General features: G+C 39.6%; 1 protein-coding gene across 2 annotated transcripts in view; it reads right to left on the reverse strand.

The window, feature by feature from the left end:
• The window catches only part of TRPC3 (transient receptor potential cation channel subfamily C member 3), a 71,955-nt gene that overhangs the window by 38,842 nt on the left and 14,670 nt on the right, over positions 1–18,443 (reverse strand). For both annotated transcript variants that reach the window (XR_015726477.1, XM_045798642.2), the window contains exons 2-3: positions 14,571–15,342; positions 7,827–8,015 (exon numbers count right to left, since the gene is read on the reverse strand). Coding sequence is in view for 1 of the 2 variants with exons in the window: in XM_045798642.2 (XP_045654598.1) it covers positions 7,827–8,015; positions 14,571–15,342 (961 nt within the window). In the remaining variant the exon portion in view is untranslated. The remainder of the gene's footprint in view (positions 1–7,826; positions 8,016–14,570; positions 15,343–18,443) is intronic.

The following is an 18,443-nucleotide window of genomic DNA, read 5'->3' on the forward strand; positions in this document are numbered from 1 at the left end:
AAAGTACTATAATGAAAATGCTATCTTTTCTCACTTAATGAGTTCAGTGTGAAAAAGCATATTTTATCTTATAAGTGTCTTTTAATTCAATTATAAAAATCCCAGGTCCTAAAGCTCACTCACTGGTCATTGCTAGCTGTTAGGTCTATAGTAGATCTCCTTTCCAGACTCCAGATCCTGTCACTCTTCCAAAGTTCTGATTTTTGATCAATACAGTCAGTATTTGAACTCATGATAAAATGCAATCAAGGCTGAAAGCCCTGGGGTCTTGGTGACAACTTTCTAGGATTCCTGAGAACTTTGCTAAACTTCCACTTCTGCCCCTATACTCTACTGGATCATTTCCTTCCTGCTTTACCCCTCTTTCTCTGTTAAAAATCTTCATCTCCTTTGAATTCCTAGATGTCATTCATTCATTTATTCATTCACTCTTTAAAATGTTGTGGGTCTTCCTATGAGCCAGGTACTGTGTTAGGTATTTGGTAGAATAAGGTGAAAATGGAAGCATCAGTATGCATTAAGTGATAAGCAGTTTCTGTTCTAGGGCACATAGTAAGCTCTCAATAAACGTGAAAAAAAATGGAGGGGCGCCTGGGTGGCTCAGAGGGTTAAGTGTCCGACTCTTGATTTAGGCGCAGGTCATGATCTCGGGTTTGTCATGGGATCCAGCCCCACACTGGGCTCCATGCTTGGCAGGGAGTCCGCTTGAGATTCTCTTATCTACCCCCCTGCCCTTCCCCCACACCCAGGCTCACTCACTCGCTCTCTCTCTCTCAAATAAATAAATAAATCTTTAAAAAAATGGAGACAGTCTCCTCATGCTTGCCAAGATAAATAATTAACATTTAAAACAGTACTAGTTTGAATGTTGGTCTGAAGGTCTTGCTATTTGGAGGGTCTGCATTTGTGAGAAATTGGACAGATGCAAATAAAAAGCCGTCCCGTTGGGGCGCCTGGGTGGCGCAGTCGTTAGGCATCTGCCTTCGGCTCAGAGCGTGATCCCAGCGTTCTGGGATGGAGCCCCACATCAGGCTCCTCTGCTAGGAGCCTGCTCCTTCCTCTCCCACTCCCCCTGCTTGTGTTCCCTCTCTCGCTGGCTGTCTCCCTCTGTCAGATAAATAAATAAAATCTTAAAAAAAAAAAAAAAGCCATCCCGTGACTCCAGCTAGGCTCAGCTGAGGATGGGGAATGGTGCATTCAGAGAAATCTACAGGTGGAACAGACAATGTCATCAAACCAGATTACCACTTGGGAAGTCAACATGCACTTTTTTATAGGCCGAGGGTTTCTGCAAGACTGAAAATCCCCATGAAGTTGAGAGACAGGTGGACATGGGTCCATATAGAATTGGTGGACAAATTTCGCTTTTGCGAGTGTCCAGCCTTGCTTTCTTAGGTTTTAAACTCTTGAGGACAGAAATATTAATGTTGTAGTATGGCTCCCTCTCCTTGATCCTCTTCTTCCAGATAATCTTCAAATCTGAAGATGTGCTTTATGGCATTAATTACATTGTATATAGGTTACACATCCCTTAAAGACTTGATGGAAATCAGTGCTTTCCAGATGGCATTATATAATGATCAATCTTCGACCCACTGTGACTTGTAATATATAATGCAAACACTTAATATATGTTAAATATTGGCCCAATTGTTTGCATTTTACTTGTTATACTTTTAAATTCAGCTGAACAACTATATTTCCCATACTATTAATTCTACTCTCTTCTTAATTGAGGTAGTAATACACCAGCATATGGTGTCTGTTCATCCCTTTCAATTCACAGGAAGAAAACACAAATGGATGTTTTCCTCCAATAACTGAAAATCCTAATGCAAGCACACAAGGAACATTTAAAAAAATAAAATAAAATCAATACAATAGTAACAAGTGAGGGCAAAAAGTTAATCCCTCTGGGAGATGAGTTTTGTTCTTTTCAAGGACTTCAAAATAGGACAGTGACCTTTATCTCTTAAAATTGTTTACTTCCTAAAAAATCTCCAATGCTGCCACGCCAGTCATAGCCAGTTGGATAAAATTTGTATGCTGCATTCTAACTTCAGTGGACCAACAAATTGAAATCATTACAAAACTAACACCCTTATTTGAGGTTTTCTGATTTAAAAGGAGAATGCTTAACACACAAGAAAATCTCAGTCTTTCAATGGAACAAAACTACTGTAGCGTAGAGAGCAAACATTTTTTTTTTTTTCCCTGCCAAATGACTAACAGATTATAAACAGAACCGCCAATCAGGGCAGTTTAATGGAAAACAATGAGATAATTTTCAACTTAAAAAAAATTCATGCTACACTGTCTTATCAAATCAGCCCTTACAAGAACTATCTTCATGGGACTACGGTTGTACAAAAACGTGGTAGGAACACTCTGTTTTTGTTTTAATGACATGGTAGGAGGCACAGTTCGTACCATTTAAAATACTGCTATGAATAAAAGCTACATCATTCAATTTCTTTTTAAAGTTCTTAGCCAAACTGTGGAAGGAGCCAAGAGGCCCTTCAACAGACAAGTGGATAAAAAAGATGTGGTCCATATATACAAAGGAATATTACTCAGCCATCAGAAAGGATGAATACCCACCATTTGCACTGACGTGGATGGAACTGGAAGGGATTATGCTAAGTGAAATAAGTCAAGCAGAGAAAGACAATTATCATATGGTTTCACTTACATGTGGATCATAAGGAATAGCATGGAGGACATTAGGAGAAGGAAGGGAAAAATGAAGGGGGGGAAATCGGAGGGGGAGACAAACCATGAGAGACTATGGACTCTGGGAAACAAACTGATCATTTCAGAATGGAAGGCGGGTGGAGGAATGGGTTAGCCCAGTGATGGGTATTAAGGAGCACATGTATTGCAATGAGCATTGGGTGTTATATGCAAACAATGAATCATGGAACACTATATCAAAAATTAATGAAGTACTGTATGGTCACTAACGTAACATAATAAAAAAATAATAATTAAGAAAAATAAAGTTCTTTGAGTTGTGAAATATAAACTGAAAATTTACACTGTGTAAGGTTGCTGGATTTCGAACCCAGAGTGCAAAATGTTCTGTTCTTTCTTGGTGCTGGACATGAACTTGGCCAAGAGGCTGCCCAGTGTAGGACACAGGACTGCACCGGCCAGCACATGCACCCTGCCCAAGGTCTCTGTATAATTACCACTCCAATCGCATTGCTCAACTTTTGAAATTAGGGAAAGCACACTTTCTTCATACACAGTGGGTAATTTTATGTGCATATATTGCTGCATGTCTCTTTTCTAGATGATATTTCTATAGTTAAATCTAATCTCCCCACAGAGGAAATAAGAGAACATAGAGGAAGAACCTAGGAAATTCTCTCCTTTTTCTTAATAGCCCAGTTTTCCACAATCGATGGTCTATCCACTTCTAGTATCTTTTATCTTTGTCAAGGGCTTTCTCAGAATAGACAGAGCTTCCTAGAAGCAGGTGAAGCTCTCATTATTTCTATGGGGCAACTGATGTTCATCCTCAAGTTGCAGAGAAGACAGAGGTTAAGGCAGAATTAAAACTCAGAGCTTTTTCAGGGAAGTAAATAACCTATTCTAAATGGAAAATAATTGATGTTTTTGCCTGAAAGTTAATCTTCTTGTACTCTTTCAAAAAACCAAATTTCATCTTTCACTCTATTCCATTCTCTTTTATAGAATAACATGGGTAACTCTATAAACAGTAATAATATTTCCTAACTTTCCAATATTATTATTTACCTTAGAGACTCCTCAGAAATGATTCTGGGATGAATAATCTAAAACATCCTCTCCCTGATAGAGAATGCATTATTGTTTGTTCCTCATCAGTAGCATAAGATTGCCCATTTCACCAACAGCACTGAGAAGATTTTTTATTCTTTAAATTTGAGAGACAGGAAATGTTATTTGTATATTAGGATGCATTTATTTTAGTACTAGAGGGTTTGAAAATTTTAAATATGTTTGTTAGCCATTTGAATTTTCTGTGAGTTGTCTATTCAAGCCCTTTGCTTGTTTTTCAACAGGGCTCTAGAAAGTTTTCTTTAAAATTTGTTTGAGCTCTTTGGATATTAAGAATAGCAATTCTTTGTATGTTAGAATTGAGAAATTATACCTATCTCACATTGCCCTTCACTTTTTTATTATCTGTGTACAGAGATTTTAAGTTGTATGTTGTCAGATTATTAACCTTTTTGCTTTGTTATTTCTTTGATTACTTTTATATTAGAAAGTTCTTTCTCACATAAACATTAAATTCATGTTCAGATCAGGGCATCTGGGTGGCTCAGTCAGTTGGGCAACTGACTCTTGATTTCGGCTCAGGTGATGATCTCAGGGTCATGAGATCAAGCCCCACGTGGGGTTCCATACTGGGCGTGGAGCTTGGTTAGGGTTCTCTCTCCCTGTCTCTCTCTCTCTCTCTCTCTGAGACTGCCCCATGTGAACACACTGGCGGGCATGCGCTCTCACTCTCACTCTCTTTCTTAAAAAAAAAAAAAAAAGAATTCGTGTTCAGATCTCTCCTATTCAGGTCTTTCAGATTTTCATTTTCTTGACTAACTGCCACCAAGGTCTATAAGGCCTGGGTAGAACTTGTGGCATGATTTCTAGGGAAGACCTGAGCACTGGGGCCTGTGAGAAGCTCGTAGTCTCAGAACCAGAGCTGGGGTACATCTTGGGCACGTGGCAGAAGAGACTTCTTGAGCTTCTCGTGGGAAACAGCTTACTGTTACACAAAACTGGTTTCCTTGCTGGAATTATGAGTTTATTTGAATAATAAATAAAAGCTTATTATGTTATCAGGAGGAAAAAATTCTGTAACGTATATTTTGAAATCCCAATGTCTCGCATGTAGCTGCAGACTACCTCAGCGCCACGATGGGTAGGGCTCACACATCCCTGTAAGCCAAGAAGTGGCTTCACTTCAGGACTGGAAATGAGATGAAGGAAAAGGAAGCACCAGAAGGGATAGGGCATCTTTCCTCCTTGCTAGATGGAGACACGTGTTTGTTGAGTGAAGAACAAAGGAAGTCTTTTGGACTTATTTGGGCATGCTAGAACAAAGTTTTTATATACATTGAATGAAGCTTCCAAATCAAATACTTTGACTAATACTCCTTTTATAGCATAAAACAAACCAACCCAGAAATACCTGCAAAGCCCTAAATCTCCTTTCAGTTTCAAATATTTTTTGTTTTTGTTTTTTCCTGGTAGTTGACTGATAACAAATTTATTATTAATGACACCTCATACATTGCAAGCTATACATCAATGTATTTAAAATTAACATGCCAGGAAGACATTCACTGTCTTGAGACAGTTTGGTTAACAGAAGCACATCTATGGATGAGCTGCCTCTGCTCATAGGACACTGTCAAAGCAATGATAAAGAACCAGTGACAACTGAAATCAATTCTCTCCTCTCAGGTGCTAAAGAAAAGAGATGTGTATTGCAAGATCTGTGAATAAATGTCTAGACAGCTTTCAAAAATGGCTTAATATTAATCTTACTCAAAATTATATTTTTTCCTTCAATACAGCAAAACCTCAACTAGCAAGAATGCTCTAGAGAAAAGCAAATACCACATGATTTCACTCATATGTGGAATTTAAGAAACAAAACAAATAAGCAAAGGGGAAAAAAAGAGAGAGAGGCAAAACAAGAAACAGACTCTTAACTATAGAGATGCACTGGTGGTTACGGGAGGAGAGGTGGGCAGGCGGATGGGGGAAATGGGTGATGGGGATTAAGGAGCGCACTCGTGATGGGCACCAGGTGTTGTATGGAAGTATTGAATCGCTACATTGTACACCTGAAACTAATAGTACACTGTATGTTAACTAACTGGAATTAAAAAGTAAAAACTTAAAGAAAAAAAGAATGCTCTCAGAGGAAGGCAGTTGAGCCAATTTACTTTTTTTTTTTTTTTTTTTAAGATTTTACTCATTTATTCGACAGAGATAGAGACAGCCAGCGAGAGAGGGAACACAAGCAGGGGAGTGGGAGAGGAAGAAGCAGGCTCTCAGTGGAGGAGCCTGATGTGGGGCTTGATCCCAGAACGCTGGGATCACGCCCTGAGCCGAAAGCAGTCACTTAACCACTGCGCCACCCAGGCGCCCCTGAGCCAATTTACTTTTAAATGATAATTCCTTGAAAAGTTATTTTACATCGGTATTTACTAAGAATCTTCACATCTCCCTGTCTTATTAAGTTGAGGGGATATCTGTGATTAAGAGTTGGCTGAAAACATGAACACTATATGTGAAAGTTCTCTACATTGTGGTAGAATTTGTGTGTGTGTGTGTGTGTGTGTGTGTGTGTGCATGCGCACGTGCACACATACAAAAAGAGAAAAGGAATGAGAGGAAGTTTCCCTCGTGCTCACTTGCTGGTAGGGTGCCCATGCTTGCCTTGGTTCCACGGGTCAGAGGCATATGCACAGACGTCCATTCTGGGCCTGGTTCTGAGTAAGGTTTCTGGAGGCACAACTTAGATATGCTTGTTCCTCCACCTCTCCTAATGATTCTGTGGGTCTCCTCAGATCCCTTACTAAATTCCTTTCTGCCTAAATCGGCTATAGTCTGTTACTGAGGACTGGATTACTGAGGACTGGAGTGAACACAATGAACATGAAATCTGTGTTTGATGACTAAAAGCTGAACTTGTTTAAGAGTCATCATTCTGAGAATGAATTTTCATAATGCAGAAATGTTATTAGCTAATACATGTTAAACAATCACCATGTACTTGACCTGTACTAATTACTTTACATGCATTAGCTCTTATAATCTTATAAACAACTGAAAAAGTAGTTGCTTTTAGGGTCCCTATTTCACTAACTGAGCAGACTGAGGCTTGGCCTGGTTGGGTGACATGCCCGTCACCACATAGGGAACAGGTCGTTAACTCAGGACTTGAAGCCCTGCAGGCTGGCTCCCTGCTCTCTTAAGCACCTTGCAGGGAGGAGAGAAAATTCAGCTATACAGAGACTAACCAAAATTCATGAAACTAGATCTGTTCCTGATTACAGCTTACTTCTTGGTGACTTATTGATGTTACTCTTAGAGTACAAAAAAATATCAGTTATCTAACATAAATGTTGCTAGGTTGTAGATAACCGAGATTTTTATTATAGTAAAACATCATAACTACAATTTTCAAGAATTATCTGAAAGCCCCATATAAGCAGCAAATACATACACTTAACAGTTTATCTGCAATAAATAGAGTAAAAAAGTAATCATAAATTGTATTTCTGGTATCCATAGCTCTGTGACCTAGACTTATTACTTAAGCTTGGAAAACCTCAGTTTTCTTGTAGAATAGAAATGTCATCAACTACTTTACCTATTTTATAGGTGAAATGGATAATAATATAGGCTTGTCACAAGGATTAACACGACAGTTGTAACAGTGATTTACAAAAATGTATACAAGTAACATTTTATTATTTTTAATTGTAATGAGCAGTTCACAAAGTTCTTTTGCATGTCTTAATCCACCGAAATCATATTATCTTAGATAAGAGATATTATCCTTCTTTTACATGAGGAAACTGAAGTGTAAAGAAGTTTTAGGACTTATCCAAGGTCTCACAGCAGACAAAAAGTGGAAAGGATCGCAGAAGCTAGATACTTGACTCATAACTTTACCACATTTCACTTAATCTCTTTCATGAAGGAAAAAAAAAAGTCTTTTATCAATAACATCTTTATTATTTAAAAAATTTTCCTGGGATTATGGCATAGTTGATATTACATGTTTATTCCAATATGGTGCTGGATAAAAGTGGGCTACTCACCTTTTTGACTTCATACTTAATAGCAAGCTTGACACGACTCAGTGAAGCCTTATGCCTGTGTAGCTCTAGAGGCTCTGCGGATTCCAGATCTCCATTCAGAATAGCTTCTACTTCTTCTGAGTCTCGGCAAAGATCCAACACACCCACTACAAAGTCTTTGCATTGCATGGAGAGCTTCCGGTAGTCATTCTAAGAACAAGAGGTTTAAAGTTTAATTCAAGGAATTTGCTTTACTTCAATAGAAAGTGTTTAGAGTTTTTGTGAATTACAAAAAAGGGGTCCCTTCTTTTGGGTAGGAAGCTGCTGTTCCTACAAGGATGCGAGGCTTGCTGAATTAGACACAGGCAGGATTTGCCCCCTCTCACAATCTCAGCCAGTACCTTCTGCAATCCGCCCACCCGTATGAGACAGTTCTGAAAACCGTACGCACGTTTATTACCGGTTTGTATTAAGAGATGTTGGCTAAACACTAATGCTGACAGACCAAAGGATCAGAAAGCATTACATCTCTCTTACATAAACAATAGTTTCCTTAAAGCCAAAACAAAACCATTTCAGTAGTGAAAATTTGTTTAAATGGTTATTGTTCTAAAGTGGTGATCTGACACAGAAGATTGACTATACATGAAAATAACTAGTTCAGTTTATACTCTCCCTGGCCTTGTTGGAGACAGCTTCTCAAAGTGCAGTCCTCAAACCGGCAGCATCAACAGCACCTGGACCTGTATTAGAAATGGATTCTTGGAGCCCACCCCACTTGTTCCTGTTTAGAAACTGAGGATGGGCTCAGCAATCTGTGTAAACACACCCTCTGTGTGTTTGTGATACACATTTATGTCTGAGGATGACTGGTTTGTAGTGAATGTAAAGAGATGGACAGGTACCAACAGAGGGAGGAGGTATTTTTCCTTGTTTGTCTGAAGGTTATCATGTCCTACAGAACTGGAAGGAAAGAAATGTCTGATTATCCGTAATTGAATTCTCAAGGGTTGCAGAATACCAATACCTGAGAAAACAGTTCCAGGCCACTGGAACTAACACCTTGCTAAAAATAATCTGTGAATCTTTAATTTCATTAGCATATTTATATAGTGCATGGACTGCTATAAGGAAGTCACTTGGCAGCATTCCCTGTTACCTTCTGAATGGAGTTTTATTTCTAGTCCTTTCGTTCCAGTCAAGGTATCAACGACCATCTCTTGGGAAAGTATCTTACTTTCAGAAACCCCAGTTCTACTTCTATGGCTTTCACTACAATTTTAGCCCATTAAGAAAGTTAACCGGATGATGGTCTTAATCTGGCACACTTGAAGAAAATAGAGTTCCCCGTTTCAATATGGCCCGAGATACTATATGTGTCTGATAATCAAGTAATACCTAGCACAGCAGAATTTCCAGGCTTCTGAAAATCCTACTTAAAAAAAAAAAAAAGACATGAAGAATTTGAATTTTTTCCTTTAAATAAACAATTAATTTGATGGGCAAAAATCACGTCACTGACTAAAATAAGGAAGAGAGACTGTTTAAAGGCTACACAGACTAGAATAGTTTCCATTTCAGATATCAGAAATTCAGATAAGGAACAGTTACAGTTAATCCTTTTCCCCTCATAAGAGAATAGATAAAATGAATAAAAACTTCAATCTTTAGTTTCCATTCAAGTTGGTGCCATGCAACTGATAAAATTAATAGAATGTTCAGTCTCTGGTTTCTATGCAGATGACGTGTCAGTTAAACATCCATCTGCCTTCCATTCCTGAAAGACTAATGAAATATTTTATTATAGCATCCAGAAGTATTAAATTCATGTCTGTTTCCATATAAAGCTCCCCTTTTAATACAATTTCTTTAGATGAAATTTCCTCATGTTACTCCTCAGTTCAGACTGTTCTATAAGATTTGGTGCAACATAGGATGACCATTTCTCCATTGACCAGAAAAAAAGAGAGACTATTGCAATGCCTGAAGAAAACAGTGGCCACCTCTGCAGTAACACCTAAATAATAACTCATTGTTTCAAAAAATCATAATCAGCAAATTGTCTTGCCTTAAAGAAAGCTGTGTGGTTTGTTCACATCCACAGAAACATCAATCAAGAAACCATAACCGGTAGTCATGAAAGTTGCAAAAACAACACTTTGTCTTCATAACACTGTAAGCATTTCCTGCTGGAAGAAGTCTGTTGCCCAAGTGCAGAAAACAATCAACGCTGTAGATAATGGCAATTTCTTTTATCGTGGTCATGGGATGCCACTTTATCAATATATGTGGCGCTCCCAGGGAAAGATTGAGGGCGCCAGCTAAAGACAGCTGTTTCGCAGTTGCAAAAGGAACTCTCCGAAGTCACATTGCACCCCGAGGGGACTATATTAGTTCTACCATGAGGTCCTGCCTTATGTTACTTCACGACTTGGCCCATTTGTCTGGTCTGCATTTTCTAGTCATTCTCTCTTAATTTAGTTCTGCTTAATCATCTTCATTGCGCCAGTCTCGTAGCACCACGGCTTTCCACGAAGTTACCGGAGGGACCTGCTACCTTCTTTATAGAGCAAGGAACTCAAAAGCCTGAAGCCTGTGCAAGCCAGGGAAAGAACAAGGATGTCTGGTCCTTGTCACAACCTGTCTACAGGTTTGAGCAACACTTATTTTAATGTTTATGGTTTAATCATCATTCTAATGCCTTTTTATCTTTAAGAGAAAAATTGAAATTCAACTCTAAGGAGGTTTGGTTTGGCCAGATCTGTTCCCTACTAACAAAAGGGGCAGGATAGGATAGTAGTTAAAAGCATAAATCTAAAGCTAGACTTCCTGGATTCAAACACTGTTTCTACCGCCTACTAGCTGTGTGATCCTGTGGAAATTACCTAGCCTCTCTGATGAGAATAAGCCTACCTAATATTGCTGCTATGAGGATTATATGCTTACAGCATGCTTAGTACACAACAGGTACTATAGAAATACTTGAATGTTATCAGGTACAGCACGTTAGATAGAATATCTAGGCCTGGGACCCAAGACACCTAAATCTAGGCTTAGCAGATGGGTCCTTGGCTAATAGGCTTTGTTTTCTCATTTGTAAAGTAAGATGTCTGTACAGTCAGAGGACTCCTAGGCTATCTTCCTGCTTTATAAAATGCCATCTTGCTTTTGGATTATATTTCTTTTTTTTTTTTTAAGATTTTATTTATTTATTTGACAGAGATAGAGACAGCCAGCGAGAGAGGGAACACAGGCAGGGGGAGTGGGAGAGGAAGAAGCAGGCTCATAGCGGAGGAGCCTGATGTGGGGCTCGATCCCACAACGCCGGGATCACGCCCTGAGCCGAAGGCAGACGCTTAACCGCTGTGCCACCCAGGCGCCCCTTGGATTATATTTCTTTACCTCTTCCTCACGGCCCTACTGTGATGTAAGTTAAAATTGCTTTTCTAATTTAAAGAGAGGAAAACTGAGGCACCAGGGAGGCAAATACCTTCTTCTTTTTCCAAAAAAAAAAAAAAAAAGTGCATCATTGACTCAGAATTAAGAAACTTCACTTTGCATTCTCACAGCGTAATAAATGACTAGCTTTCTTACCACTGACAATTGGCAGATTAGACCTAGAGTCCATCACGTCCAATATTCTGTTTCTCAGAATAGCTTCAAACATCATTTGCACACCCAAACTATTTCTTTAATAACCTGTCACCAAGCTGTCTTCCATTAATTTATCTAAATCTATATCGTAGAATGTTCAACCTCTTGGGGTAATGACCTTCATATGTTTTCGGCATCATGCCTCCTGTATTCTTCCAGGAACTCTGAAAACTGCACGCTGCCTGAGACCCTTCTCGGAAGCACCTAAGTGATGGCAATTTGAGGGGTGAGATGCTAATCTTACAAACCATTGATAAGATAAAATAGGTACAGGTGTCTAAAAAAGGAAAAAAAAATCACCTCTTTTTCACTAGGGAACACATTACTTTTTCATTTCGAGGCTAGTATTTTAAGCGCGTGGTCTCTATGGAAAGAATATAGTGAACGCACGGAATAGGGCAAATTAGGTTACCTGTTTGCCTCAGAAATGAGCTTCACTTCCACTGCCCTTTCCGAGCTTAGAGTCTCGGGGTCTGTGTCGTGAAAGCACTATTTTCTCCGTCTGTCCAAAGCCCTGACAGATGGACAGGAGCATAGGACAAGAGGGCAAAGAGATGAAAGGAAGGCAGATATGAAAGGAATAATAAGGACAGGCAAGAACAGGAAAGCAAAGAAACATTTAGTCAGGGGAGAGAGACTTGTCCTTAGAGACTGTAACTTCTGAAGAACCATCTGTATTCTGGCTCAGAGAGGGTTATGCTACACAAGTGCTTTCCATACAGTTCAGAAAAGGGAACTGTAAGATTTAGATGATTTTTGCATATCCTTAGATAACTTGGTAGCTTTCTGGACTCCCTCTTAGACTCGGTTGTGCTTTCTTCTCTTTTTGCCTCTTGTAATATTTTCCCACATTTTTTGAAAGGTTATCAGAGGTGACTCTTCAAGTCAGGGTAAAGGAGGTTCTAAGTACTATCAATACAGTTTTAACCAGCTTCAGGGGAAAACTATGAATAACAAATTTTTAAGCTATCGCTTCACTGAGATGACTTCTCTGGGCAGAATTGCAAACATCACCATCTTTTATAAATTATTAAAGCATAATATTAGAAAATATTCCCTTTTGTAGAATCTCTTTTACAGCTTTTCAATATATTATCAAGTAAAATGCAAAAAACAAGGCTCGAATGACATTTGAAATAGTGACAAATAAATTTAGAATTATATTTTTATTACTATGTCAAAATAGTGATATTTAAAACTATTTTACCTCAATGCTTTTCTATTCTCTCTAAACAGAATTTGAAGTTTTCAATTTGCTCTGAGTTCTGTCTAAAATAAATAAATAAATAAATTCATTTTGAGTCCAAGGAAATACAGACATATAATGAATCTCTTCAAAGAGAGTAAATATAAGGTGATATTTATCTTTTCTTTGCATTTTTCCACATTTTTACAATAAATATGTGTAGCTTTTATATAAGAAAAAATTTTAATGGAATAATAAAATTACACTAAGGCCAGATCTCTACCCGGACAGGATGAGGGTTGATGATTATCTACGTGATCTGGTGTGTATGGAAAGGGAAACAAAAAACATGCCAAATTTTCCCGCCATTTTTTTTACGATTTTTTTAAAAGACCATTTTCTAGAGCAGGTTTAGGTTCACAATAAAATTAAGAGGAAGGTACATAGAGTTTCCATGTATGCCCTGCCCCAAAACGTGCATAGCTTCAATCATCAACATCTCTCACCAGAGTGGTACATTTCTTACAACTGATGGACCCTCACTGACACATCATAATCTTCCAAAGTCCATAGTTCACATTAGGGTTCTCTCTTGGTGTTGTAAATTCTATGGGTTTGGATAAATGTATAATGACATGTATCCATCATCATAGTATCACATGGAGTATTTTCACTGCCCTAAAAATCCTCTGTGCTCCACTGATTTATTCCTCCCTCTCCACTCACCCCTAGCAACACTGATCTTGTTACTGTCTCCATAGTTTTGCCTTTCCCAGAATGTCAGATAGTTGGAATTGTACAATCTGTAGCCTTTTCAGATTGGCTTCTGTCACTTAGTAATATGCACATAAGGTTCCTCCATGTCTTTGCATGGCTTAATAGCTCATTTCTTTGTTTCATACCATTTTCTTGCAACCCCTTAACCTGAATTATATTGCTAGTTGCATTTGCGCGAATCTCACTTAAGTATGAAAAACTGTAATAAGATTTGAAAGACAGAATAATCACTCTTTCTGTGATCTGACACTACAACACTAAAAAGCAGATTAACTCAGCAGCCAGAAAATAATTTAAGGAATTGATGTCTGCAGTAATCTTCTTAGGTGGACAACAGGAGACAAGAACCTGCTGAAAAACAGTCTGACTTTCACCAGAACCATGAAATCTCCTTTTGTCCCAGATTTAATAGGTAGAACCATCCAAAATGCATTGGAGGATGCAGCAACTGAATAAAAGATTAAAATGTTGTATCATTAATGTATAATTTTTATAAAAAATAACCCTGCTTAAAAAATACTGATACTGCTTGACTGGAAATGATGGTCAGAAAAAAAGTTCATCCATTAAAACAAAACAATTTACTATCCTTCTATTTCTGGGTTGACCAATGTCTATGGCTCACCACTCTGAATACGCATTTGTGGATTTCAGGGAGAGGCATTTTTGTCATACTAATAAAACGACTTTAATTGTATTTCATATTAGTCTTTTAACTTCCTATCTAAAGGGATATACTGATGTTTGGGTCAATAAACAGCAAAACTAAATACCCTTCTGTGTTGTGTGTCACGATGCTACTAACTACAGAAGAGGAAGAAGAATTTGGGAGGCAAAAAGTCACACCAAATCCCTCCTTTAAACAGAAGGGGTGGGGGGAGTCTTGTGTTTTACTTAATGCTCATCCACACAGAACAGCACAATAACGGTAGCTCTCTGATCCAGTATATACCCAACCCCAAAGAGAATTTATCACAGCACCATGCTGAGAGGGGGAAATCATCAGATCATTTCTGAACATTTCCAATCTCTCATGATTTTAAATCCGCTGGGCAAAACTGACTCCAGAGCAAACTCTGGAAGGCACAAGACGGCAGCAGGAGAGTGGATGAGCGTGCAGGGTAGCCCGGGTGGAGCATGGAACTTACCTTGAACTCCTTCTCTATGTTGGCTAGCTTGGCCAGCTCGTTGCTGAGCTCCAGGGCGGTGAGCACCGGGTCCTCACTAGACAAGGACAGGTAAGCAGGGCTGGCCAGCCCCTTGTAGGCATTGATCCTCGAGCGTGAGTGACTGAAAGAGTCGTGCCTCTGCTTCTCCATGCAGTCTCCGCACTTGCAGAAATAGTCGTGTGGCCGCTCGATCCTGGCACCCTTCATCAGCAGCATGTGTACCACCTCGTACTTCTGGCAGTGCGCCGCCAGGATGATGGGAGTGATGTCGGGCGAGAAGCGCGTGCCGTCCTCGTCGTAGGCGTAGAAGTCGTCGTCCTGCAGCTCCTGCTCACAGGGGCTCAGGGTCAGGCGCTTGCTGGCCGCGAAGCCGGGGTGGTTGAGGATGGCTTCCACGATGCGCACGTATCCCTTGCTGATGGCAAGCAGCAGGGCATCGCCGATTCGCGCCAGGTTCTCCTTCTTGAGCAGCAGCTCTGTCACCTCCAGGTGCTCGTTGCCCACGGCCAGCTGCAGCGCGTTCTGGCCCATGTAATCCACACAGTTGACGTTCAGCGTCTTGGACTCCTCCAGCATCTTGCGCACCACAGGGATGTTGCCATACTCGGCAGCGTCAAGGAAGCGCTCCTCCTCCGCGGTGAGGCTAGTGCCCCGGTCATTGAACATGAAAGCCGGGCCCCGGACCGCCTGGCGCCGGCCCTTCTCCCGCATCACCGTCTTGCGCCTCAGAGATGGGCTTCCCTCCATGGACCTAATCAACAGCAATGAAAAACAACTGTAGACTATTAGGGCGTATTGCTTCCTCCCACATATCCAGCCCTTTCCAAGTACACAGCACCTACAGCCGACCCGTGGCGTGCCGGCAGCTAGGTCAGTTGCTAAAGAACGCACCTGAAATTTACACCTGTACCTAATATGGGCTGCTTGAACCCAGAAAGGAGCCGGTAGCCTATCAGAACAAGGGTTCCTGTTCAAAAGAAAATGGCATTCAGAAGAAATAATATAAACAATGTCCAGATATCCATGCCTCCCTTGTGGCCCTGGTAAAGACGGAACTCATTGGACCTTGTATAAATAACCATACTAGTCTTAAAGTCTTGAAAACAGAGGTCTCCAGGTTCTTGGCACCAAAGCACTAGGATTCAAGGCTAAAGAAAGCAAATTTTTCAAGACTTAAGCCAGAAGACTCCTCTCAAGTCACTGTATATTTTTAACTAAATAAAATAATTGACAGGGGGGAAAAAGCCTAGGATTTAGGCCAAGAATCTTTCAGGATCTTACCTTTGTTACCTTTTTCTCTTAGAGGTATCTTGCCTAACCCTCCAAAAGAAAAACCAGCAAGATTCATTTTTTTCAATGACACAGACAAGATTTAGCAATTATAAAATTAGAGCATCCATCTAAACTTATTTTGTTGAAAATAACTGTTACTTTGTAATAAGAGTTGTTTAATTACCAATACTATATAATTCCCTCTTTGAAGTAAAAGGATATGGTATGATTTATGGTTTAAAGGCACCCCAGGCATTGGGGTGCCTTAAGCCTCTGACTCTTGATTTCCACTCAGGTCATGCTCTCAGGGTTGTGAGATAAAAGCCCAGAGCCCCACATCCTGCTCCACACTGGGCAAGGACCCTGCCTAAGATTCTCTCTCCCTTTCTCTCTTTCTCCCCCTCTGCTCCTTCCCACCCCCTTTCTCTAGAAACAAACAAACAAACAAACAAACAAACCCCACTACTATTATTTTATGAATAAAGCGACTGGACACTAATTGTATATCCAGAACAATGTACCTAATACCAACCACATTCATTGAGATTTAGCTGCATTATGAAAGTGATGCCTACAGTGATTCAGGTTCACATTTTAATTTCTGTGATGGCGAGTAAATTCATTTTTTTGGACTTCCTTACCCCAGATGTAAAATGGAAATTTACAAAGTGCTCCTGTGTCTCCCCATGAGCACATGAACGAAAAGCTTTTTTAGAAGTTCTGAGTCTCTGAAAAACGATGCTAAATAAACAACATAATTTTTAACACTGTGATTACTTTTTTTAACATTGTGATTACTTTTACTATTTAAATGGCTTATTATAAATACAAATCTGCATCTTTACCCTTACCCAGTTCTAACATTCTTGCTGACTGAAATGCTTAAGATAAGCTCCTTTAAAATATCTGTGATTTTTGTTTTCTGTATGAGTTGCACCAAAAATACCAGATAAAGCTCTTTTTACATTACCGGCTTTAAAGCAAATAATAGCGACAAGTTAAAAGTGAATGGCTGGGGGAGAAAAATGCTTTCCTTCTATAATATATATTCCAGAAATACTTTCCACCATCGATAAAACAATATTCTGAGTCAGGAGCTGAAAACTAGCTAGAGAGGACACTGTTCCTCTCCCTGGGGGTCTGGGCACAGAAGAAGTCAGAGGCAGTTACCGGCCCCCACTCAATTCTCACCTCTCTCGGCCTTAGACCAATAGAGGAGTACAGAAGGCACTGGCAGAGGTTTCCCATGGAAACCAAGGGAACATGGCCAGGCAAACCTGGGTCTACAGAGGTGATAACCAAAGAGGTCCGGAGAGGCATATTAACTCCAAGGGTGACAGTAGTAGACTGGCACCCCATTCTAACTGCTCAACTAGTGTCGGGAGATCAACTTTTAAGAATTAAATAAATATAGTATTTATATATATACACACCTTTATATATGTACATATATGTACGTACACACATATATATGTATTGGTAGCAATTTCCAGAAAGCAACACAAGAGGCTTTTAATTGTTGTGGTACCTGGGCTCTGAGCAGTGGAACTAGAGTCATAGGAGAAGGGAGACTGTTGCTCTTCACGTCACCCTTTTGTATATTTTAATAGTTTTATCCATAGTTTGAATATTTTTATTAAAAATAAAATTCATCATGGGTGCCTGGGTGGCTCAGTCAGTTAAGCGTCTGCCTTTGGCTCAGGTCATGATCCTGAGGTCCTGGGATTGAGCCCCGTTTTGGGCTCCCTGCTCAGCAAGGAGTCTGCTTCTCCCTCAGCCCCTCCCCCCTGCTTGTGCGTGCGCTCTCTCTCTCTCTCTCTCTCAAATAAAATCATTTAAAAAATGAAAATAAATAAAAATAAAATTCATGTTTTTAATGGTGCTTATTGGCAACCGTTACATTATAATCTTTCTGAAGCTACATAAATGCCCTTTCGGTAGGGTATGGATGTGTCTTGTGTAGGGTAGCATGTAGAGTGAAGTGTGTGGAATGTGTGGCTGTGTGTGAGAACAAAGACGTGCAAGGTTGGGTTGGGGATAGGGTATGTTGTGTGTGTACGTATGTGTGTGTCTGTGTGTGTTGGTATGAGGATGACTTTTAGGTGGACAAGAACTGGGAAATAGCATTCACTGAACTGCATGGAAGAGAACCTTGTTGCAAAACCAAACTCTATGACAATGTTAATAAAATGGTTTAAACCGATCTGGTAAATACTGTTATTGTGGTAGGTGAGCATGTTTTGTGACTACTAACGGTACTGACTTTATTGGGTTAATATTTTTGCTATGAAGCTACAAACTGGAACTCTTCAAATGGCTAGAATTTCCAAATGGTATAAAAGATGAATTTTGTGCTTACCAATGATAATATATTGACATTTTTTTATAACCGCAGAAGGTAGTTGCAGAGTATGTATGTCTGAAGAATTCCAATCTATACTCAGATACATTATCTTTGGGGAAATAAACTCATTATTAAAGTGTCACATCTTAATGGAAAGTGCTCTTTATCTAATGATTGCTATCTACAACAAAAATCACTTACTAAAACCCCACCTTTTCTCTCCAAAGAGTGTGATT

The sequence above is a fragment of the Ursus americanus genome, chromosome 13 (assembly GCF_024610735.1).
Source record: "Ursus americanus isolate L20-20 chromosome 13, mUrsAme1.1.p, whole genome shotgun sequence".
NCBI lineage: Eukaryota > Metazoa > Chordata > Mammalia > Carnivora > Ursidae > Ursus > Ursus americanus.